General features: G+C 41.5%; 1 protein-coding gene across 1 annotated transcript in view; it reads left to right on the top strand.

Moving 5' to 3' along the window:
• ATP8B4 (ATPase phospholipid transporting 8B4 (putative)) overlaps positions 1-25,033 on the top strand; it is a 211,453-nt gene that overhangs the window by 59,420 nt on the left and 127,000 nt on the right. Inside the window, exon 7 of the mRNA XM_066592633.1 lies at positions 2,614-2,675. Coding sequence (XP_066448730.1) covers positions 2,614-2,675 — 62 coding nt within the window. The remainder of the gene's footprint in view (positions 1-2,613; positions 2,676-25,033) is intronic.

Raw genomic sequence — 25,033 nt, 5'->3', positions numbered from 1 at the left:
CGGCCCCTGACCCCAATACTCCATGTCTGCTTCCGCAAAATCTTCTGCGTTAAGGGCAGCCACCACCTGCTCCATCAGGGGTGGGGAAATTACTTTACTTTCCCTGTTCAGGGAGACTTGGCTCTCTGATGACTGGGTTCAGGAGGTCATCTCTTCAGGCTGAGCCATAGAATTTTCAGCGCATTCCCAAGTTGCTCCTTCACTTCCAGAATCCCAGTGTCTCTTTCACAGGGCAGCACTTTGATTTGGGTGATAGCAACTCTGTCCTCTCAGGAGATAAGTCCCTGTGCTTCCCTCATAATGTTTCAAGGGATTTTATTCCAACCTGTTTGTGGTGCCAAGAAGGATGGCACTGTCAGACCCATTCTGGACCTTAAAACATGGAACCACTTTGTTAAGATCCATCACTTCCGCATAGGGTCCTTGAGGTCAGTCATATCGTCTATGGAAAAAGGGGAATTCCTGTTTTCCATAGACATCAAGGATGCTTATATTCTTGACCCCCAAAGGTCAAGCACACCAACGATTTCTCCGTTTTGCCATCCACTTGGATCATTACCAGCTCACGGCTTCATCGTTTGGGTTGAAGATGGCCCCCTAAGTTTTCACCAAGATTCTATCACCTGTGATGATTCTCCTGCACTCCAAGGGGATAGTGGCCATTCCCTCCCTCGACAAGATTTTGGTAAAAGCTCCAACTCTGTCAGACAATCTGTACAGTCTCCACACCACTCTGGACACTTTTTTCCATTTTGGGTGGATTACCAACCACCCAAAGTCCTGCCTCTCATCATATCAACATCTGATCTTTCTGGGTCTGTCATTCGAGTTCTGCTCCTGCCGCAGAAATCTCTGTCAAAGGTGCACTCCCTGCAGAACTAGTCCCCAGTGTTCATTCACTACTACATGAAAGTCCTGGGGCTTTCCAGGCAGTTTCATGCACGGCATCTCCAGTGGGCCATTCTTTCCCTGTGGGACAAATCGACAAACTCTCTCGATCACAATATCCAGCTACCTCCACAGCTTCAACGCAATTTTCTTTGGTTGCTGGACTTGCCACAGATTATTCGGGGCTGTTCCTGTCTGACACTGTACTGGCAATTTCTCACAACAGACGCTAGTTTACTCAACTGAGGGGTATGCTGCAGAAACTATCAGTGTTGCGCACTTGGACAGTACAGGAGTCGACCCTTCCGGTAAACCTCTCAGAACTTTGGGCCATTCTTCTGTCATTTCAGCACTTTGTTTCCCAGGTAATGGACCTCCCCATTTGGGTACAAACCAACAGTGTGACTTATATAAATCTCGAAGTAGGGACATAGTAGAAGCAGCGAAGATCCTTCGGCACTCTCGACGTTTCACATACCAGGGATAGACAGTGTAACAGTCGACTTAAGTGAGCAGAAGAACTGTCGACCCGGGAGAATGGGAGTTGCACCATGATGTGTTCCACAAGCCCTGTAAGAGATTTGGTAATCCAGATTCAACCACAAACTTCCCATTTACGTGTCTATATCTCAGGACCCTCAGGTTCGAGCAGTGAATGTCCAAGTAATTCCATGGACTGAATTCCACTTCCTTACCTTTCCTTCCCTTCCCTTTCCTTTCCTTTCATTCCTCATACCTAGACTTTTCAGTGAGGTCAGGATGGGGATCCTGCCAGTGATTCTCATCGTGCCCGACTGACCTTCTCACGCATAGTACACAAACCTCGTCTAGCTGCTCGTTGACACTCCGTGGCCACTTCGTTTTTGAGAAGATCTTCTCTTACAGGGACCCCTCTTCCACCCAAGTTATCAAGTTTGGATCAAGTCTGCAGTAGGGGAGGCCTATTGCGCCAAAGGCAGTGAGCCTCCCTTCCATATTACTGCGCACTCTGCTTTGGCGGTAGGTGTCTATTGGGTGGTATGTAACAGTGCCTCTGCTCTTCAAGTGTGTAAGGCCGCTACGTGGGCTTCTGTGCACACCTTCTCTAAATTCTATTGGGTGTACACTTTTGCATCCGCTGATGCCTCTCTTGGTCGAAGACTCTTGCAGATGGCTGTAAACTGACCGCATGTATTTCAGTTTGCTCTGCTACCCTTGAAGGACTGCTTTGTTCCCACAGTCCAAAGCTATGTCCCCCACCCCAATGCAACAGACATGAAAATTTTGATTTTTGTACTTGCCGTAAAATCTTTCCCCTCTAATTCATTGGGGGGGTCAGCACCTACACAAAGCATTATCAAAGCTTGTTTACTTTTTTAAGCATGTTCTTGCCTTTTGTTGAAGCGTTCTCACTGGAGTTACACATGGTTCTTAGCTATTTTTTGCATTGTTTAAGGTTTACATTTTGCTTAACCTGTTTTTATTCTACTTGCTGATTCTATTAATTGCATACAAACTGGCTAGCTTGGTGCTTGCAGGAGGGGTATAGCCAGTAGGAGAAGCTTACACTTTCTTTGCTTAGTTTCCGCCTCCTAGTGGCAGTAGCTATACCCATGGTCCTAGGCTGTGTCCCCCAATGAACAAAACGAAAAACATTTTACAGCAAGTGCAAAAATCTGTTTGTTTTTTTTCAAATACCTAGTTTGCCTTTTATTTATACATTTTTTTTCTATTTTAAACTGGCAGTTCCGTCATAAAACTGATAATCAAGTGAACAATCGTCAGTCACAAGTTCTTCTCGGTGACAGGTAAGGAAAACATTGGTTTTCTCAAGTTCCCCTGTTGTGTAGTTATTTTTTGAATACATTATTAGGATCTCTACTAGAAAAGATATATAATAGTGCATAATTATTATACATAACTCTTAACAGAATCCAAGTGTTGAAAACTACGTGGCTTATCAATCCAACCAATAATACCTTGTCAAGTATTATCAGAGGGACAAATAGAATGTTTTCCCTGGTATTCAAAGGGTGTTCACTGTAATGGAGTTGTTGTAGTATTTATAAAGGATGCATCTATAGGTTTAGTTCCTGTTTTGACCATTTTTAATTACTTATTGCAAACTGTATTATAACGTTTGTTTCCTATAATTTAATAATCACATTTTATGCCCTTTTTACACGGTAAATAAAAAATCCAACATTTTATGATAGCTAGGGTTCCCTGGGCATATTGGATGCTCATGGCATTTTCTTTAGCAATCTTAATTAGTAGAATCCAAGAATGGCCAGTTGTCTACTCTTGCGTTATTTTATTATCTGCTCTAGTCGGTCATATACATTTTTGGGTAATGTGAAAATATGCCAACAGCAGTATTATATCTAGAGATGAGCGAGCACCCAAATGCTCGGGTCCGTGTTATTTGAGTCGAGCTTTTCGTAAAATTAGAGCGCTCTACTCGAGTAACCAACCCCATTGACTACAATGGGAGACACAAGCATTTTTATATGTAGGACGCCGGGTGCCGAGTCTCTCTCCCCCTCCCCCTCGGGGCGGGGTCGAACACGGCTTGATGCTCCTTTGAAGAACTGGCACCATCCAGTATGCTAATACTCGAATGAGCATAAAGCTCGGCAGAGTACGTTCGCTCAACTCTAATTATCTCCATTACAATTCTGCACCTCGCTCTGGATTAAGTTGGTGTTATATGGGTAGTAAAGAAATAATAGTCATACAAGACTTTCATTTACTACGCAGTTTGATGATCCACCTATGGCATTCAAAGCATCTTTTTAACTTATTTGTCAGGAAATACTTTCAACAGATATCTTCATCTTATGTGTGTATGCCCATAGACTCCCATTATACTATGCAATACATGTTTTTCTGGTGTCCAAGTGTGCAAGAAAGTACAGCAGGCTACACAGTCCTATACAGCAATAATAGTATAATGACAAATACCAGCCCAGCAAATACTTAAGACATTTTTCGGCACCCATCAGACACAAGGAATCGCAGTACATGTTCAAGTACAAGGGGGTGGACAAAATATAGAAACATTGTACGAAATGCATGGGATTATTATCATTAGCACTGAACTGCCCTTTTGACTCCTGCTTGGCTGAGAGCTTTCCCACCACATTTGTGTTTACTTCACCTCTTGCCCTGCTCTGGGTGGTTTTGGGAACCAGCTGGTAACAGTTGCTGAGTGACTCAAACCCCTGACCAATGCAACCTTGTTGCTGGCTCAGATGTTCGCTTCTGCCCGGCAGTATCTGTATCACATTACTTCTGCTTAAAATCGGTCTCTACATGTCTCATTGAAGTATGATTTTATAATCCATGTAATTTGAGTCATGCATTTTGTACGGTGTTTCCATATTTTTGTCTACCCCTTGTATGTTCGAGGAGTTTTACTAGGAGCAGTGTGAATACACCCGACCGGTCACAGCGTGCACATTTACTTTGGATAAGTTTGTATTTAAATATTATTTGTATGATCTCAAAGTCAGATTACTGATAGAATAAATTATTTTCTTTCTGCTGTTTCCAAATTGTGCTTATGCCTACTCTGTCCTTTTTTTAGTCTCTTTCATCCTTTTGAAGTTCAGGGTGTACTCTCAAAATGATATATAAAAGAGACCTGTGCTCCCAGATTGCTTTCATTTGAATTTGGTTTACTGGTACAACATGTCATATGTGCCGTGTAATTGAAGTGCACTGAACGTACATTAATGTAATCCACAATGATCTACCTCTAGCTGTTAGCAGGTTGTGCAATAGGCACTGTGTGTTCTGAAGTAGCCGTTTACGTACTGTGAGCAATTTTATGCTAGGACTTAATTATATAAATCAGTATTGAGAAACACATTTAATAGTATCAAGAAGCTGTTATCACTTCCAAGCTAACAGATTGTGTGGTTCTATTTTGAAATCCTTTAGAAATCCCATTCTTTATACTTTCTGTGAAGGTTATACTAACAACAACTGAGATGTTTATGAATAGTATTTGTAGAACACATTTTTGTTTACAGGGACATCAGTCAAACAATCTTCTGATACATCAAAGATACATATGAGAAGATCATGTCACTGAAGTGTACAATCTCAGACCACCACTGATTTACAAAATGAAAGACTTCTTATAGAGTACTTAGCTCTTTCCAATCCAATTCGTATCCTGGATTTCCTAGGGGGCTTACTCTTTTTCTGCTATTATACAATGGTGCTATATGCTGGCTAAAGCCAGTACTGCATGCAGTGACACGTTGGATAGGCTCTGTCAGCAGAGAGGCTGGCAATATACAGTAAGAGAACCCTGACGGACGTCTTCCAACATCAGAGCTGTACAGCCCTAAATCATAATGTCTTAAGACGTCAGACAGTGATTGGAAAAGGTTAATGGTCATTCTTGTTCCCGCAGAGTATTTTTCGCGTGGATTCTGATCCAGGTTCGATGCCAAAGTTCACACCTGAAATCATGCCATATTAGCATTCAGTTGAATGCTATGAAAGTCTGTGTCACGGACATGTCAGTTCTTCACGCGGTTCCATATAGAAACCATGTTGGGCAGTCATACGCAGGTTTGACCCATTATCTAGGGTAAAATCTGTGTATGGATCTGCATTTAAATTCACATCAGACCTTTGAGATTCAGCCTTAGATTTCTGCCGAGGATTAAGTGTCAGATTAGACAAATCCGACGTGAATCTGACACTTTCTTGTAATTATAGCCACTTAGAACAAAGCCTTGGGCACAGATCAGACCTTTGTGTTACTAAAAAATGTAAAAACTATACAGATAGTCCCTGTCTTGCGAACGTTTGATTTCCGAACTTCACAAGAGGCGAACAATCTGTCCTGCACAGTATGATGTAATGCTATGGCATTACATCATGCTGTGCAGAGACCTGACAGGCTTCTATCAAGCCTGATAGAAGCCTGTCCGGTCAGATTTCGGGACACAATGCGGTTGCTAGGCAACCTGGGGCCTTCTGAAAGGCCCCAGGGCTGCCTATGCAGAGCGCCTATCAAGCCGTGCACTTCATGGGCACTCTGCATAGGCAGCCCAGGGGCCTGTCAGAAGGCCCCAGGCTGCCTAGCAACCGCACAGTGTCCCACGATCTTATCGCGGGACACTGTACGGGCCCCCTGAACGCCGGGTGCCGGCTGTTTCTTACAGCCGTCACCCGGCGGCAGCAGTTCCAATGAGCCGCGCCACTCGTCGGAACTGTTAACACTTTAAATACCGCTCTGATCTGCAGCCGCTGGGTGTCCGCTGTAAGAACAGCCTGCAACCGACGTTGCATGGAGTGGGATCCACCAGCGATCCCGCTCCATACAAACATTCGTTTGGACTTGCGAACAGGCTCCTGGAACGGAACCTGTTCGCAGGTAGGGCAGCATCTGTATTAAAGTATTCAATTCTATGATTAGAAGCTGTTTTTAACACCTAGTGGAATCTATGCCATGATGGATTAGTGTGGTTCTGAAGACCAGAGAAGTTCCAACACACTACTAGATGGGTTTCTCCAATACAGGGACATCTTAACCCTTCCATGCAATCTAATGCAAATAAACGTCAAATGTGAGGGGATAGTAGGGAGTGGCCTTGGGAACTGAGCATGTTGTATTCTCTGCGAGTGATGGCTATCTTTTGAAATAACTCTGATCGTGGCTGTTAGCCACTAACATGCCCCTATCAATTCTGACAGCGACATTTAAGTGGACCCACAGGGAAAGGAGGCTCCCTCTGTCTCCTGAAAGCCCCTCACTAGGAGATTGTGATGTGTTGTGTATGTGTCATGGCAGCCTGGGTTGCCATGTGTTTCTACCTATTAAGACGTGCGACAGAATACAATCCTGATGTGGTGTAGTATATTGTATAAGCGACCAACCCTACGAGGACTAAAAAAAAATTTTAAAAAAATTAAAAGTTGCATTTTTTTAAAATCCAAAGAACAAAAACTGATCAAAAAATTTTATGCATACCAAAATAACTTAATTGAAATTAGAGTATAAGCTTTCACAAAGCCGCATTGATGGGAAAATAAAGTTGATGGTCAGAAGATGAGATGACATCCGTAATTATTTTTAATTGTTTTTTAAGTAATCCAACAATAAAACTAAATGGGAATTTGGCATCTCTTTAGAATCTGACCACAGAATTAAATTTACATGTAATTTTTACCGTGCCATACATGCCATAAAAACAAACTTCCCAGGATCTTATTCAGATTTGCTGTTAGCTTTGAACCCTGTCCATATGGGCTTTTGGAGATCTATGCAAGTAGCCCATTTTTGGGGCTTCCCCCTGCGGGAGGTTTTTGAGACCTTTGACTGCATTTGAAGGTGCCTGTTTGGGCTCAAGCTCCAACCATCACTCCTTATCTGTATTTTATTATCTCTTGATCTTCCAGCCCCAAGGAACAAGAGCTTAATTTGTCTCTCACTATCCCAGGTGGGCAGCATATTCGAGTTCACACACAATGCCTTAATCGCTAGCAGATATCAGGAGGCAGGTTACAAATTATTCTCATGGTGGTACTATGCCCTCCAAGCTACACAAAATATACCCCTCTCCCTCTCCAATTTTTTGGTTCTGTTGTACAGGTACAGGCACCTTCTTGCATGTCTTCTGGGACTGCCCACCGTTGCGGAGCTTCTGGAGGGCTGTTCACCTTACGATCTGTAAAATTTTCCACCTGTAAGTCCCTGAGTCTTCAGCCCTGTTCCTTCTTCACCTTTCTGATTTCCCTCTATGTGCATACCGCAAGTCAACACTCAAACATTTGATTAATGCGGTCCGTTCCTGCATTACGGCTCACTGGAAGTCCTCTTCTCCATCTTCCCTGGTTCAATGGGTACACAAGGTGAAGGACAGTCATACTAGTAGAACTGAAATTAACCATCTAATACCATATCTGAATGCCGGAGCCTTGTAATTACTGGGTAATCATTTTAACAGGAACGCTAAATATTGGTTGATGGTCTAAAAGGAAAGACAATTGTTAAAGGGATATTCCTATCATATAAAACCAAAGAGCCTAAGCATCTAGGGAAAACGGCTTCAGGGAACACTATGGCCTTTTGCTACTAATGATTCTTAGGGATCCTGGCAAGCGAGCTCCACCAAAATCTTAATCCTGATCTGAAAGTGATACTATAGTTTAGTAATATGCTATTCATTTCTATACTGGAAACACCTTTAAAACTGCGAAAAAATGCTTTTGAGCAAAGAGCTACACTGCTGATTACTTTAACAGCGGTCAGTATTGTGTTTTGTATATTTCACATAGTTGTGTTGTCACCATGGATTTCAGTAGCTGGAGGGAGTTCTGATGTTGTGTGTATACTTCAGCTTCTATAAATGCAGTTTAAAAGCATCTGTTTTTATTTTGACTTTCTGCTGAACTTTCCCAGAAGATAATGCTGCCATTTTAAAGGTAAAAAGTGGTAAAAATACAGTTGGTTTTCTTGTATGTAATAAAAAAAAATCAAATGAAGTAATATTGAAAAACAATTGATATTGTTGAACAATAAAAATACTGAAAGGTCAGAAACCCGTTACTTCTAAAAATGTTTCAAAGTAACACTTAACCTAAAACACATTTTTCCATCACTGTACTTCTGACTCAATTGTGTATCACACTCTAGTTTACTTTTATATACATTGTACTCACTTGTATGCAGTTCATCCTCCTCTCTAATACATATCAGACACTATCTTGATATTTAGATTTTTCGCTGCATTTTCTTACTTTGCGGTGTGCTGTCAGCCCCATGATACATAAGCACAGCATCACATGGGCAGCTGGGGCCAATACTATCTCTGCCTGCTATAGAAGTGTGTGATAGAAGCCTTCAATTAATGGGAGCTGCGCCTGCAGTTCCAACCCGAGCAATGGAATACGGACGTTTCTATCTGCATTCCGAGTGGTCTGCACTGACGGCTGGTCTAGCAAAGAGCTGATCAGCGGAGATTCTGAGTGATGAACTACCGCTGATCAAGTGTTGATAAGCTACCCTGATAATAGGTCATCAATAATAAAAGTCCCGGACTATCCCTTTTAATATATCACACCCTTTGATGGGTACCATTATAACAAAATGTTGTTCTTTTACTTGACTTGTAGTACTAATGTTATGGCTGATTGGTGTATACCAGATCTACTAGCAAATGGTAACGTCTACATTGAACTTGGGGGATACAAGTTGTTTTTTTTAGAAAAATTGAAGAACTCGTATAACACGAGATAAATTGGGGCTTAGTAAGGGTGATTATGTATTTGTTTGTACTGTTTTGTGTCTGCTGGACCAGTAATTCCAGAACAAAAATAAGTTTTAATGTCTTCTATGATCTGTGTGTTGATGAAGATTTTATGGCATGGATCACAGAATATTTATTTAGGTTTATCATTCTCCTGGTAGCTGAAGATCTTCTGATTTCAGTGTAATGGGAGGATGTAAGAAAATAAGTTCCTCTGCTATACTCCTCCTTCTAGTAACCATTATCTTAGTTGTATCCTTCAAGTATGTTTCTGTGACAGCTGTTAAGTATGGAACAATACCTCTATAGCGCCACCTATTGGATACTGTCATCGCATAGGTGGCGCTGCAGAGGCATTGTTCCATCTTCTTTATTTGCATATATTTCCCAGAGGGAATATGTATGGCCTTATAAGTCTCCTCACTCACCTCCTGGGTGTTTCCACACACCTTCTAGGTGCTCTCCTTAAGGAGAGACGATACCCCTCCCAAGCTGTTATAAAGTAATTGCCAAATATTTGTGCCTTTTTATAGACATTTCCATGGAGTCTGTAACGAGTGGGCTTTTCCATAAGGCCTTTAAAAATGTATTTGTTTAATTGTGTTGAACATAAGTTCATTAACCTTACATAAATAAGAACAGGTAGATGGACCAATGTCCCTTTTAACTACAACTGTAATGCTTCAAAGGGAACTCCACAGGAACCTCAGTGACTTTGAGCTTGATGAACTTTCCTGAAGCAGATACCTTGTACCTTAATTATTACTTTTTGCATGTTTATAGTCTAATCCCCTTGTATCTCGGATATGTATTAAAATGTCCAAATAGCCAAACATGCAAACTAGCTCCAGAATGCCCACCACTGACTTATTGTTCTCCTCTGGAGTCTTCATTTGTATTCACATCTGGCATTCATGTTTATCAAATCTTTTTTTGGCTTGATCTTTTAGTAACATTTATTGCAGATGGATTTCGCTTTCTTTCCTTTCCTGCTTTCCAAATCACACTTCTAACAAGGGCGAGATACGTAGCTTTATATAACACCTGATATTTTTCCTTTTTTTTTTTTTTTCTTTCCTGTAAGCTTCAAATTAAATTGTATTTGAAACATACTCTTTCTGGGTATAAAAAACAAAAGTTTGAAACAGACTGCTAGGCAGCAATTGAAATGCATAAAATCATTGAATATGTTTGGCGGAAAAAAAACTTTAGGAGCCGAAGAGATTTTTTTTAAATGTATTTTAATTTATATTTCCTCAACATCTGTCACCAGGATTTATTTAAAAACATTTTAAATTAACTACACAAAATAGAGGATCTGAATATATTATGAAGCCAGCCTGTGTTGAGAGTAGCATTCCATCAATGTCTCCATTGAGTCCATCAGGTTTTCATTACTTCTGACAGGCAGAATCCTGGCTTTAAAGGGAACCTGTCACATCCTCACAGCACTATAAACCAAGTTGTTGTGCTATTAGGGGGACGTGACAGGGAGCGGGGTGATGTATTTTTTTATATACTCACCCACTCCCTGGGTCCAGTGCTTGTCACCCTCTGAAATTATGGCGGCACATGAAAATTTGACTCTCTTAGAGTTACCTGCTTTGCTATAGACCTGAACAGGAGAGCACACATGGGACCCTAAAGAGCCAGATTTTCATGCTGCACGCCGACTTCAGAGGGGGACACCGCTGGATAATGGGAACGGGGGAGTATAAAAAATACATCACCAACTCCATGTCACATCCCCCTAACAGCACCATGACTTAGTTTATGGTGCTATGGGGACATGATAGGATCCTTTTAAAGTCAATAAGATCCCTTTCATGTCTGTTTTCAGTCCTTTTAAAGTGACTTACCAGAATCCCTATTTACATCTCTTCCCCAGGTCTCCCACTTCTATTTAAATGTATGCGTTTTTGTTTTCTTTTAATTTATTATTTTTTCCCTTAGCCCTAAGTTTGAGCCTGTTGACATAATGCCGATGTCACTGCCCATTCCTTTCTTACCCTACTGTGTCCCGCGCATGCCCTCATTTGAACATAGAGCTGCGTTGCCCATTGTTCATTTGAATGTAGAACTGCCTCGTTTTGATGCAGCACCCCAATGCCGCAACCGGGAACAAGGGATCTGTGGAGGAATTTCCTGGTTCGATACCCTGCTGATGTTATCATTACGGCAAGGAGTATCTCAGACAAGCGGAGCAAATATAGCAGAACAAAGTACATACTGGACCTGAGAATCTCAAGATCGAAATAAAAAAGATGGCCTATTCTGCAAGAGTAATCAACATATCAGTTATATCAAAATAGCCTATTTAGCCATGCCTCACCACCAATGAGGTTCATATCACCGTTTCAAAAGCAAAAGTATGTGATGGAGATGTTTTATAGCAACTTTTTTGCTTTGGTAGTGCTTTAAATTGATGGACTTTTTATTCTCTCATTCTAAAGCTTTATTGGACATGTCACATTAAATTTCTGCACATATACCTCTGACTGTTGGTTCATCAATCGTTTAATACTTTATAGACTTTCCCTGCTACAAAGACCTGAATCCACTGCATTACTGCTTACCACAGTACACAAACTGTTGAATTCCAGGGACCCATGTCGCTGTTATATGAAGGATTTATAAAACTCCAATTGAGTTCAAAAGATAGATGTGTCTTTCAGAGGATTATACTGCTATAGAAAGATTTTACCCTCCGTATAGTTAGCGTATATTGGGGTGTGTTCACTTGACCAGATAAACGTGAATAACTTCCATATATAAGCATCAGGTAATTGGAATATTAATACCCGATCTCTGTCTTCAACTTTTACTAGTGTAGTTCTGAGTGTAATTAGTCTGATCTAGCCAGCTAATTATTTAACTGATCTAGAAACTGAATGTCTAGGTTATTGAGTGTGCGGCAAAATAAATATCTGGAGACCATATGGGCTTGAAACTATCTCAAATTTTAAAAACAACATTCTTTGCCAAAGTGAAATAGAAAGGTCCATTTATTACATAGATGTTGCGCAGAGCCAATAGTGGAGTGTGTGTGCATGTGTCAGTGCTCCTCGCTAAAAAAAAAAAATTACTAAAGCTTAAAGCCATTTACTCCTAAACTGAAAAATTTAGAAGCCAAATGAAGATTAGTCACCAAATTTAAAAACACATAATTTAATGTTACAATTGAGTTCAGTAAATGTTATTTTATGTTACTATAAATTACATATGGGGGCATATGTACGTAGCTCACGAGGGAGAACCCACTGCACATGAGCTCCGCGGTAGCTACTAATTTTAAGACCTCATCAGTGCTACAATGCAGCAGCTTTGCAGTGAGAGGACTTTGCTGACACGGAGGAGCATGTCCAGAAGTGCCTGAAAGCGAGGAGAGCGCACATCACAGTCCGGTACGTAGTCTATCCCGCATATATTTTGGGCCACACCTGTATTCAACTTGGCATCACACGCCCCAGCTCCATCAGCCCAGCACCTGCTGAAGTGGAAATACACAGCCAGCACCAGTCTGGAGGTGAACTCCTCAGACCACATGGAAATGTATTGTAATATTGAGCACCTGTTCAAAGAAGAACTTACCCAGGCTGTAACTGAATTCACACAGCAGGTACCAGATCTAGGGCAGAGAATAGCGAATGTGGAGACTAAAGCAGATGAATTGGCTGACGCTTTGGAGGCCAAAAGGCAGTACATTGTAGAGCACACTAATCGCCTGGAGCTGCTTGAATTGAAAATCGAGAACCTGAAGAATCACTTGCGGTGAGCAAATGTTTGGGTAAGAGGCCTCCGTGAAAGTTTAATGACATCCCAGTTTAAAGCCCCACTCACGCAGACATATCTGGAGCACCTGCTGTTTGACCGTATCCATGGTGCCCTCACTAGACCCAAGAATCCTGATGTTCCGAGCGACATTCTATTGCAGCTCCATTACCCTGAGGTCAGGGATCTGCTCCCGTCAGCCATCAGAAATTTGACAACAGTCAGTGCACCTATATGCGGATTTGGCTCCCTCGACTTTTGAACATTACAGAGGTTTATGCACTATTACTCTAGCATTACAAAAAGCGCAAATTAGATATTGTTGGGGGTTTCCTTTTGCCTTATTCCAGATGTGGTCTTACTAGAGCTCTATACAGTGGGATCACAATTGTTAGGGACTGCTAATATGGACCCAGTGGGTCAACCTTCCTGTTTGACGTAGGACCAATCCAGCCGAGGTTGACGGCTGACCCTTGGCGAACAGAGGTTTTAGTACAAGGCGATGAGAAGCAGACTGGTGATATGTAACAGATTGAAAACCGTGCCTCATGCCAGTCAGGAAGATAAGGGCCAACCCTGCCTAAAAGCAGGCTAGGCGTCATGATAAGAACGGCTCATGATCTTCCTCTAGAACCTGACTAACCCTGAAGGAATACAGAACACATCACAGTATACACTAATAACACAGAACAGGACCACGGGTGGTGCAGGTACAGGAAGGCAAAGGACAAGAGTAGACAGACAATTCTGAGAAACAAGAAGCGGGATACAAGACGGAACGTACAAAGATTAGAGAGCTGTAAACGCACGAACTCCAATAAGGCACAAGATGAGCACACCTGAGACAAACTGAGACGAGTCCTAAGCTGGTTGTCAGAAGCAAACCTACAACAACACTAAGGCAAAGGAAGCAGGATTCTCAGCTCAGCTAAATAGGGTATGATTGGCAATGCCCTACAGCTGAGCTAGAATACCTGGGGCAGGTAACCATTGATGTGCAGGAAGAAAGTATGTAGAAACTCGGGTTACACGGTAAGCAGGATGACACCCACATCTTCCAGAAACAGGAAGAGAAGAGCAAGTGTGAACCGCTGACCTAACAACAATTTCCCTCTTTCTACTGGTTATACTTCCTAGCTATGCAGCCGAGTATTCTACTTGCTTTCTTTGCTGCCTAACAACATTGCTGTCTTGGCTAACACAGAAGACCCTATATGATACTCAGTCTTAAGATTTCTTTTCCCTAAGTACATTATTTTACATTTAGAAACCTTGAACTGCAGTTTTCATTGTTTGACTCTTTATCCAAAAATGCTAAATCTTTCTCCATGTTAAAGACACCACCAGGAGTATCAACCCTATTGCACACTTGTGCCAGGACGGCCCTTGTGGCATACCACTTGTAACTTGTCACGGTCCAAAATACACTCTGTTAACAACACTCTGATATCTATCTTTTTAACCAATTGCAAATCCACCAGACCATCAAAGGGCTAAAGGGGTTGTCCCGCGCCGAAACGGTTTTTTTTTTTTTTTTAACCCCCCCCCCCCCCCCCCCCCCCCCCGTTCGGCGCGAGACAACCCCGATGCAGGGGTTAAAAAAACAACCCGCACAGCGCTTACCTGAATCCCGGCGGTCCGGCGTCTTCATACTTACCTGCTGAAGATGGCCGCCGGGATCCTCTGTCTCCGTGGACCGCAGGGCTTCTGTGCGGTCCATTGCCGATTCCAGCCTCCTGATTGGCTGGAATCGGCACGTGACGGGGCGGAGCTACACGGAGCCGGCATTCTACACGAGCGGCCCCATAGAAGACTGCAGAAGACCCGGACTGCGCAAGCGCGGCTAATTTGGCCATCGGAGGGCGAAAATTAGTCGGCACCATGGAGACGAGGACGCTAGCAACGGAGCAGGTAAGTATAAAACTTTTTATAACTTCTGTATGGCTCATAATTAATGCACAATGTACATTACAAAGTGCATTATTATGGCCATACAGAAGTGTATAGACCCACTTGCTGCCGCGGGACAACCCCTTTAAGTCTGTTTTTCAATAACTTTCTATAAGCTCTTAATGTGGAACTGTATCAAGGGCTTTACTGAAACCCAGATAGGCGATATCCACCGCACCACCTTCATCCACCACGTTTTGTGAGAGTCAAAGAAATCAATGAGATTAGTTTGAGGTGATCTGTCCTCAGTATAAATATGCTGTTTACGGTCCAACAGGTTGTTGTTTTTTAGGTGCTAAAATGTTCTCTTTTTCAGCACAGTATCCATTAGTTTAAGTACTATAGATATCAGCTAACTGGCCTGTATTGGCCTTTTTATGGATGGGTACAACACTGGCCAATCTCCAGTCATCAAGGACATCAACTGTTAACCGGACTGGTTAAACAAATCCGTTAGAGGTGCAGTAATCACAAATTGGAGTTCTTTATGAACTCTGGGGTGGTTGTCTTCTGGACCCATCCTTATTCAACTTTAAGCAAGCAAGTTCATTTACAACATCAGCCTCCAAAACACTAGAACTAGAAATATGTTTGTCTTCTATCTAATTTCATACATATCTGTTGACTACACTTCCAGTTTCTTTAAACCTCTTAGGGCTCATTCACACGGGCGTATTGTCACCGCGTATTATGCACATGTATTTCTCATGCGTAACATGCGGTGAATGGAGACAATGAAAGTCTATGAACTTTTTACTTTTCCATTCACACCTGTGTGTGGGCAGTGCATCTATACTCAGTAGAAATAAAGTGCAGGTGGCTAGACATGAGGAGTGAACTGTCCTGTTCTATGTGGTTGTGTGTCTGGCATGTTAACCCTAGTGTGTTGGTGTGTCATTTGTGTTCTGTGTGCTGGTCTGTTCTGGTTCTGTGTATTAGTCCTTGAGGGATAAATATCCAATATTATAATGGAGCAGCAATCCAGGGTACTTTAAGGATGTAGCTTCACTCACATCTTTAGAAATAAATCAATCTTTGTTGTGCCGAAATCACATGGCAACGTTTCAACCGCTACTGCGGTCTTTATCAAGCCATGCTGCCCCATTATAATATTGGATTTTCGTGCTGAGGTGTGGTTCAGGATTCAAAACCATTTATTAGGAGCATGCAGCTTCCGCTATTGCTTAGCCTCCCTTTTGATAAAAGGTATTTCTGTGTGCTGCTTCCAACGTGTGTGGGTAATCCTTGAGGGATAGTGAGGACCGAGGTTCCAGCACGGGGCTGCCTTTATCGAGGCGATCGCTCTGCTTGTTAGGTAGGGTCTCGTCATCTTCCCTTCAGCACAGGGTCAGTTTCCCCTTCGTGTTTTGTATGCCAGTTCTGTCATTTTCCCCAGTCTGTCGGTATGTCAGTTGTCCATAACCCGTGTCTTTAGGTCACGTTCGTGTGGGCCCTGTGCTTGTTTGCCTACATGAATGTAACACTGACTTTTTTTTTAGTGCATTACTATCTTCTCTAGTGAAGGTAGTGGTTTATTTTTCCTTTTACTTTCACTTGTTTAACAAGGTTTAGTTGTCTTTTAGAATGGCCATTTTTTAATAGTGTACAATGGGTACACACAACTGCTGTTTTATTTCACTCTGCTAATTCATTTATTTATTTTAAACTTGCCTATATCCTTGAAATAGAGTGACAGCAGTCCAGGCAAACAGTAGAGCAGGAGGGATCCCGAGCGGTGGACCCCTCCAGTGATCAACTATCGATGACCTATCCTGAGGATAGATCATCATCAATAGATATGTTCCAGAAAACCCATTTTAGCCTTTATGTAATAGTAATAACACTATCATTTTGTGGTTTAATCTTCAGTGCAATCTTGATGTGGTAATATAGCTCTCCTTATTAAGAAGTTAATTTTGTAAAATAGACAGGTCTGTGTTTTACATCATCCCACATTGTAGCGGGACAGGTCACGTCGACATTTTTGTAGCTCCAGATTAGTAATGAAGCAAGTATGAATTTTTTTTTTTCCCTCATTGGTTTTGCTTAGTGAAAATTATCCATGGAAAAAAGTAATTTTGTTGATGAGTTATATAAATCTGATCTGCATGTGGTTGAAAGGCTGAAATCCTTAATCCAGGCAGAAAGCAGTCCTGGTATAGTGAATGGCAGGGGCTTAATTCTTAGACATTACATGAGTTTATAAAGCAGAATACGGAATTGTAAATATTATACTGACTCACATGATATGAAAATGACAGATAAATAACTGGACCACACAGCTACTTGCACACACTGAAATAGCATTTGTTTAGAGTTAATTTTAAAGTTCAGGAAAGGACGACCATGTCTACAACTTGCATTATCCATGAACCGAGTCAGGGCATCCCAAGATAGCTTAGACTGCAATAGCAATTTACATTCATCATGAAATATTTTCTCTCCTTTCCAAGTTACAAAATATGTTTATCCAATACCGGTTTCCACTGATTCAGAGCTTACATAAACAGTGTTTTATATGAGTAGGATATCTTTCCTGGAATAATCTTAGATAGAACGTTTCAAGAATAGAAAAATAAATGATTGGTACTGCTCTGAGGTATTGTCATGTTCCCAAATGTGCCTTCTAGTTGCTTACGCAGGATTTTGTAAAGGGTGAGTGTTCAAGATCATATTTCCATCGTTAAAGAGCTACTCTGGTGAAATTTTTTTGATTCATTATGTAACTAGTCCCTGAGTATATACACTCATTGTCAGAAAGAATTAAGCACCTAGAAGGAGTTGCCGCATTTGAATGAAACTTTGTGTGCTTGTTATGTTGATTATAAGTAAGTGATTACAATATCACAGCAAAAGGATCATTTATTGCGGAAAAGTAAACATTTGAAGGAAGGCTCCAGTACGCTGTTTGACCGCCTCTAGCTTGGGTGTGACATGTGATACAGGTTTCATATGGTATGCTGTGGCATATCGGGCCTCGTTTACTGTAACTGAGCTTCTAGATTGTGGAAGCCTGTAGGCTGACCAATACATGTTCTATTGGTGAAAAATCTGGTGACCGGACAGGCCATGGTAGTGGGGCAATGTTGTGGAGGCATTCCTCTGATCCCCTTCCTGTGTATGGTGGACTGTTATCCTGCTGGAAAATACCTCCTGGAAATCGTGCCATGAGAGGAACACGTTGCTGCAGGATGTCCTGAACATTTCGCTGAGCTGTCATTGTGCCTTGTGCCACTACTAGGGGGGACAGACTGTCCGGCGTCTTCTCTGTTCTGCGGATGTGTTGTCTACCGCACATGTGCAGTGCAGGGCCGGCGCGTTATAGATAACGAGGCTCACACTGAAATAGGACATGCCGCGATTGTGTTACCGCACAAGTTGTCCTGCGATCAAAATCGTAGCTGTCTCTATAGGATTACATAAACCAATACAATCCTATGGCAGCGTGCAACAGCAGAAAGTCCATGCAGAATTTCCACCTGTGTGCAATCGGCCTAACTTGTATAGTAGCTTTCTTATATGACAGACACCACATGTTATGACAGTGGCATGGGCACAACAATACAATAAGTCACTTGAGAGCTCCCCGAAAGTTCATAGATAAATAGGTTAGAATGAATGAAAGAAAGAGAAGTCAAGTGTTAATAGCAGAGCTAAGTATAGAAGAAATGGTGAGACATTTGATACAACAATTTTGCAAACTGTTGTGGGGGAAGGACACTTTTAAAAACACATTGTTGTGATATGTCAATAACATAATGAAGTGTGACAGCATTATCTAGTGTAGTGTTAACCCGGATCTACACTGGAACCACTTCCCGGAGCAATGAATCTTACCAAAGACTTTGAAGAAAGCTGCCATTTCCTGCTTCTGTACTGTCCAGTCATCTTTCCTCTTCTTCTGGGGGTATTCCTGGATGGCAAAGCGTGAACTGTCGTAGGAAGTTAATATAAGATGAGATCTACAAACTTTCCCAATGGTCTGATTTTTTTTTTTTTTGTTCCATCTACTTTCTTGTTTATAAAAGAGAACCATACAATTACCTGATATAGTAATTCCCAACCTGAAGTCCAATAATACCCCCCTCTGCTATAAAGATGACATCTTTAGTTATTTCTGCCATCCATGGAACGTCTAACTAGGTAATTAGGAGCCACAGGGAAGCAATGGATCTACCTTGTATTGTACATTAAACTTTGGAATAGTTTTATGGAACTGAAAAACCACTTCAGTCAATCAACCCACGAAGTTCATGTGATCTTCGGTATTCAGTTAGTGTTACTGTTAAATGACATGGGCTATGTTCGCATCTGCATTTGGAGCCTCCTTTCAGAGAATCTGTCGCAGATCCACACGAAATGCCAAAAATGTCCTAAATGCAGAATGTTTTTGTCTGGTAAAATGCCAGATGGCTGAACAGAAACCGAATCGACCTCATCATGCTCAATGGGTTCCATTTGGTTCTGTCATAAGACTGATCCGTTTAGCCAGGAGGGGCTGGTTTCCTATTCCCTGCACGGAGCATGTGAACAGGACCACCAAACGCAGATGTGAATGAGCCTTTAGTTAACTTATGGAAATTCCCCATCTCACGACATGCTATGTGACATGTATTGTATTGCCAACTCAATATAATAAATATACTCATGTATCTTAGAAAACTGCTCCACATTTCCATACAAACAAAAACGCTTTAAATAGAACCTGGAATACACCTCTAGACTGTCAGAATGTAGATATTTGTACAGAACAGGTAAATCACCTATGAAATTGGCCTTTGTGTCAGTTTATTGTCTTCGGCAAATAACCTATTAGTAGAAGTCACATTTTTTTAGTTAAAACTATTTTTAAGATTTTGTTCTTTGTTTTTTTTAATTTACATTCCCAATCTTTTAATCTCCTAAAAACAAGTATTTTTCAGACTGTCCAGAGAGCCTAATGATAGTCGGAGACTTTCTAATCAGTAGAGAAAACTTTGCAGCAGTCTTCTCCGTAACCTCACAGGCAGGATTACAATGATAAGTAATACCTAGATGTAGATAACACAATAGGCCACTCTTGCACAGACCATCTGTAAAACGCCATGTTTTACAGCGTTTTCAAACGGGTTCAACAGTATTTTTTAACGCACCCCATTAATTGCAATGGGTGATGAGATGCCTTTAAAAGTTGCTGTGACGCACTAAAATAGAGCAGACATTCTTTCTAACACTTGTGTGAGAAGCCAGACTAAACTCTGTAAAAAACAAACAAAAAAAAAACAAAAACCCAAAAAATGGGCTGTGCAAGAATGGGGCTCATGTTGTCTCTTCTAAACAGAAAAAAGAAAAGTTAATTAAACGTTGTTAATTTAATTACAATAGTACAATGATCAACAGCACCATATTTATTCATAATCACCGAAATATGTCAATTCTTAGTCATGTGCAACAAAAAAAATCTGAATCCCTAAGCATTTCCTGCAAATAAATAAAATGTGCAGGTGCATGTAACCCATGGCTGCAACAAATACATTAGCAAAAACACGCCTCAGCGCGCTAACCTGTTTAAAAGGGTTGTACCTAAAAGGATAAATGATAGAAGTCTGATCAGTGGGTGGGTCAGTGCTGAGACCCCCACCTATCCTGAGAACGGGGACCCTGTGACCTCCCTCCCCCTTTCCTTTTTATACATAATTATACAGTATTTGTAAATATAGGCACAATTTGTGGGAGTCACAGAGAGGGGCACAGTTACATTGTAGGGGCCACAGAAGGAGTATTCGTACCTTTTACCCTGTGAGAGAGGCAAACAGAAGTTATGCACCAAGACCCGGGAGGCTTTAGCTGTGCCCATGGTCTAAAACCTGGCTGTCAGACCATATTCTCATTCTAGCTTTACTGCATTGTGTATCTTTTCTATAAAATAATTACAGTGAGCTTCAACCCGCTGTAAATGTAATGTCAGTAACATATTGTGTAGACCTTCACCTTAAATAGACATTCAGGAAAGCTTTATTGCATTGTGTGCCTTATGTAATCCTCCCTGCATTAAAGTGCAAAGCCTGGCTTTCTATTTCAGTGTGTGTTTATAGCAAGCATTGTATGCTTGTGATAATTAGAACCTGTTTTAGGAGCTCTATACCCCGTCTGTTTCTATTTTTTGATTCTTAAAGTTGTTTGTTGTGACACTTTGTAAACTAAAGAAATCCTTTGATTTGAGAAGTCGCATTAACAGCATTGCTTAGAAAGTCACTGGCCCTTCTCCTTGCTGAATATACGCTCTTCTGCAGACTTACTATTTTAAGTTCATTTACATAGAGCACAAATGATGGTACATCATAAGAACTTTAAACTAATATCACACAGGCAGTTTATATGTACTGTGGAGGGACCTATCTGATAACCTGGTTTTAAGCCTGACCATGTTAGTAAATGCAATTGCTGGTGTAATTCAAGTGGATATTTTCTGGGAATCTGGTAGACATTGGCCCACATTTACTAAGGGTGGCAATACACATTAGAACTACATTGGCCAAACCCACTGATTTAGGCAGCACCAGCTAATATTCTGTGTGTTGGATTTTCCCTACTCTCAACTGCTCCATTCTTTTGGATTTCAACTGCCTATTCCTTTTGTTCTCTTAGATAGGCCACTGCCAGAGGTGTTTGACAATGGCTTTTCCCCCTCTCTACATTTACAACACAAGCATACTCAACCAAGATATTGGAGGGAGAGCTGTTGGCCAACAACTTTCTAAAATATATGGACAGCCTAAGACTGGTACTTTTTGTGCTAATCTACGATCAGGCAGTATTCCGATTTGATTTGCACTACATTTATTAAAAGGCATGGTACTCTTAGTATAATTGTCTCAATTTTACCTGTCTGACAGTGAGGTGTAGATTTATGCCAAAATTTTTTCCAATTTTCTTCTATTCTACATAAATTTGTCCCATGTAAATAGGAGCATACTGTTCGAGTAGCCATGCAGTGCCTAAAGTTCCAAAGCATTAGATGGCAAATGCCAAAGCCAAAATGCACTATATATAGGGGATGAAATCACCAGAGGTGAGAAAATGCTCAGACATAACTCGCAGAAAAAGATGCCAGATGCAGGATATATACCGTATATACCGGCGTATAAGGCGATGGGGCGTATAAGACGACCCCCCAACTGTCACCTTATACGCCGGTATACAGTGGAGAGAAAAAAAAATTCATTACTCACCTCCCCCGGCGTTCTGTCGCGCTCCGGCAGGATGTCGCTCGCTCCTCGTCCCCGGCGCAGCATTGCTTTCTGAATGCGGGGCTTGAAATCCCCGCTTCCAGAAAGCTAATACACACGCCGGCAGCCATGACATCATTGAATGGCTGTGATTGGCTAAAACACACGTGGCTTCAGCCAATCACACTATTCAATGACATCATTGAATGGGTGTGATTGCTAACACGTGCGCCTTCAGCCAATCACAGCCATTCAATGCTGTCATGGCTGCCGGCGTGTGTACTAGCTTTCTGGAAGCGGGGATTTCAAGCCCCGCATTCAGAAAGCTATGCTGCGGCGGGGACGAGGAGCGAGCGACAGCCTGCCGGAGCGCGACAGAACGCCGGGGGAGGTGAGTAATGAAATTTTTTTTTTTTACACTTTTTTTTTTTGTATTACCGGCGCATAAGACGACCCCCGACTTCAGACCCGATTTTTCGGGGTTCAAAAGTCGTCTTATACGCCGGTATATACGGTACTACAGGAAAGACTTGATCGCTGTTTAACCTGGTAGCATGCAGCAAGCCAGATTGCAATATAGGAGAGCAAAAATGTTCAGGGGCAGGCTGATGGAGCAGCTCCTCAACTCAACCCAGGGTAGGGGAGGGGGGACTGCTAATAAACCTCTGTCCGCACAATATGAACCGATACCAAGATGACCGCCATATAATATAGGCAAATGCCCTGACTGACTGATTGACTCGCCACAAATTCTCTAACTTCCCACTGTCATACAAACTTGAATTTTGGCACAACCATTCTTTAAGTCCTAAATAGAAAAAGTAAAGGGTTCGCAACTTCATTATTCAAAGCTAAGTGAAAAAGTAATTGACCCCTTAGTAATGTAACTAATAACACACATTTATACCGCACAAACGTGAAATTTGGCACGGCCATTCTTTACGTCCTAAATAAGAAAAGTAAAGGGGTCGCAACTTCAATATCAAATTCTAAGCATGGAAAACTGTGCGAAAATCCGCGTTACATGAGTTTTTTTTCTCAGAAACCATAACGCTTAGGGAAATGATTTGCATACTGAGGAGAATCTACCTCCCGTCTATGCGTGTATACTGAAGAGAATCTACCTCCTGTTTTATGTGTATATACTGAACAGAATCTACCTCACCCCTGTATATACTGAGAAGAAGCTAACTGACCTCTGTGAGCATATACTGAAAGGCTGTAAAGTACAAAAGGAAGTGGCCATGGACTGCAGGGATGGAGCCTTTAAAGCTAAGAAGAAGTTGCAGCCTCCAGTCTGGAGTTAAATTTGAATAAAATGGGGCATTACCTTCAAGGGAAAAAGGGAAGAGAGTGGGAGGGGTGGCACATTCTGCAGAGGGACATCGGTACATGCAGTCTGAGGAGAATCTAACGCTCCTCTGTGTATACATATTTTATTCCTCGGTTCCCCTGAAGTAACCACAGCTTCATAAACTTTTCTGTGCGAACAACACGTAAACACCTGTACCAAATTAACTCGGGCGAAGTCAGTTACTTGATATGAAGAAAAAGACCTAAACTAATCAAAATGCAACTCTCACTTAGAGCATCTGGTTAATTTTTTTGTTGCGTTTTATGTTATCCATGCGATTATCTATCAAGGCTATGCTAGTTGGCACAGTTAGGGTATGTTCACATGGTGGATTTTTGCCATGGAAGTGGACAAAATCTGCCCAAATTCAGTGTCAAATTCTATGGCAAATCCTTATCCCATTACATTCAATGGGAATCTACACTGTAGTCTGTACAATACAATTCCCCCCCCCCCGCGGAACTCCATTTCACGCGTGGAAAGAAAAAAGTGACATGTCACATTTTGACATGAATTCCATGCCGTTTCAGTGCAGAAGCCGTGTTAGGAATTCCGCATGTTGATTTGCCCATTGAATCTGGATTGAAATCAATGGCCGATTGTTTGCATAGCCATGGCAGAAATCTTCAGCTTTTAGAGGTAGAACACATACAGAAAAATATGTTTTGGATTCCGCTGTATGAACATACTGCTACCATCCTTATGAATGCCTGAGTTTTTTTTTAGATGAGCGAGGCACGTACGGCAATTTTTTTCTCCATACCATCTTTTAAACAGATTGTCCACTTGTAAATTATTGATAGCTTGTCCTCAGGATGGGCTATCCATATTAAATTGGTGGGGGTCTGTCACCCGGGATCTCTGCTGATCATCTGTTCAGTGGGCCGATGCTCTTATGCACTAAAGTGATTTAACCATCAAGCAGACAGCTCCATTCCCACTGCAGTGGTCAGGCTTGGTATTACAGGTAAAGTTCCCATTCACTTTAGCTGTCAGTTTCCTGCAGAAACCGCTCAGTGCATTAGCACTGAACCACGGAACAGCAGATCACTGGAAGTCCCGGGTGATGGACTCCCACTGATCTAATATTGATGGCCTATCCTGAGAGTATGCCTTCAATAGTTTACAACTAGACAACCCCTTTAAGGTATATTCACACATGGAATGAACTTTGTTTTCAGTTGCAGAAATGTGCGACGTGTGTATATAATTCAAAGTTATAAAAAATCTATTGAAAAGTATTGTGCAAAATGTTGTGTAATAAATTATTTAACTCCTGACATTTGATATTATTGTTCCTGCTACAACTGCGTAGGATCTGAAAGTGGTGAACAATTTGTGACATTTATGCTTTCAGGATGTGCAACTTTAAAATTGTACATGTAAAAAATGTCTTCCAACAACATCCCAAAACGCTATAACCGTTCAAGACAAATAACCCTCTGAGCAATGCTTGACATTATCAAATGTTGTAAAGAGGCTCTAAATAGTGATTTTCTTGGAATGTATGAAAATTAGAGCGTGACATTTTCAGGATAATATTTTTAAAGATTAATGGAAACGATATCTTAATTTTGTTGCACCGTTAGTGCTCAGGCTATTGTTCCAAA

This window comes from Eleutherodactylus coqui, chromosome 2 (genome assembly GCF_035609145.1).
Source record: "Eleutherodactylus coqui strain aEleCoq1 chromosome 2, aEleCoq1.hap1, whole genome shotgun sequence".
In the NCBI taxonomy this organism is placed as follows: Eukaryota; Metazoa; Chordata; class Amphibia; order Anura; family Eleutherodactylidae; genus Eleutherodactylus; species Eleutherodactylus coqui.
Note: the sequence above shows the minus strand (reverse complement) of the source record. Positions and strands in the feature narration are given on the sequence as shown.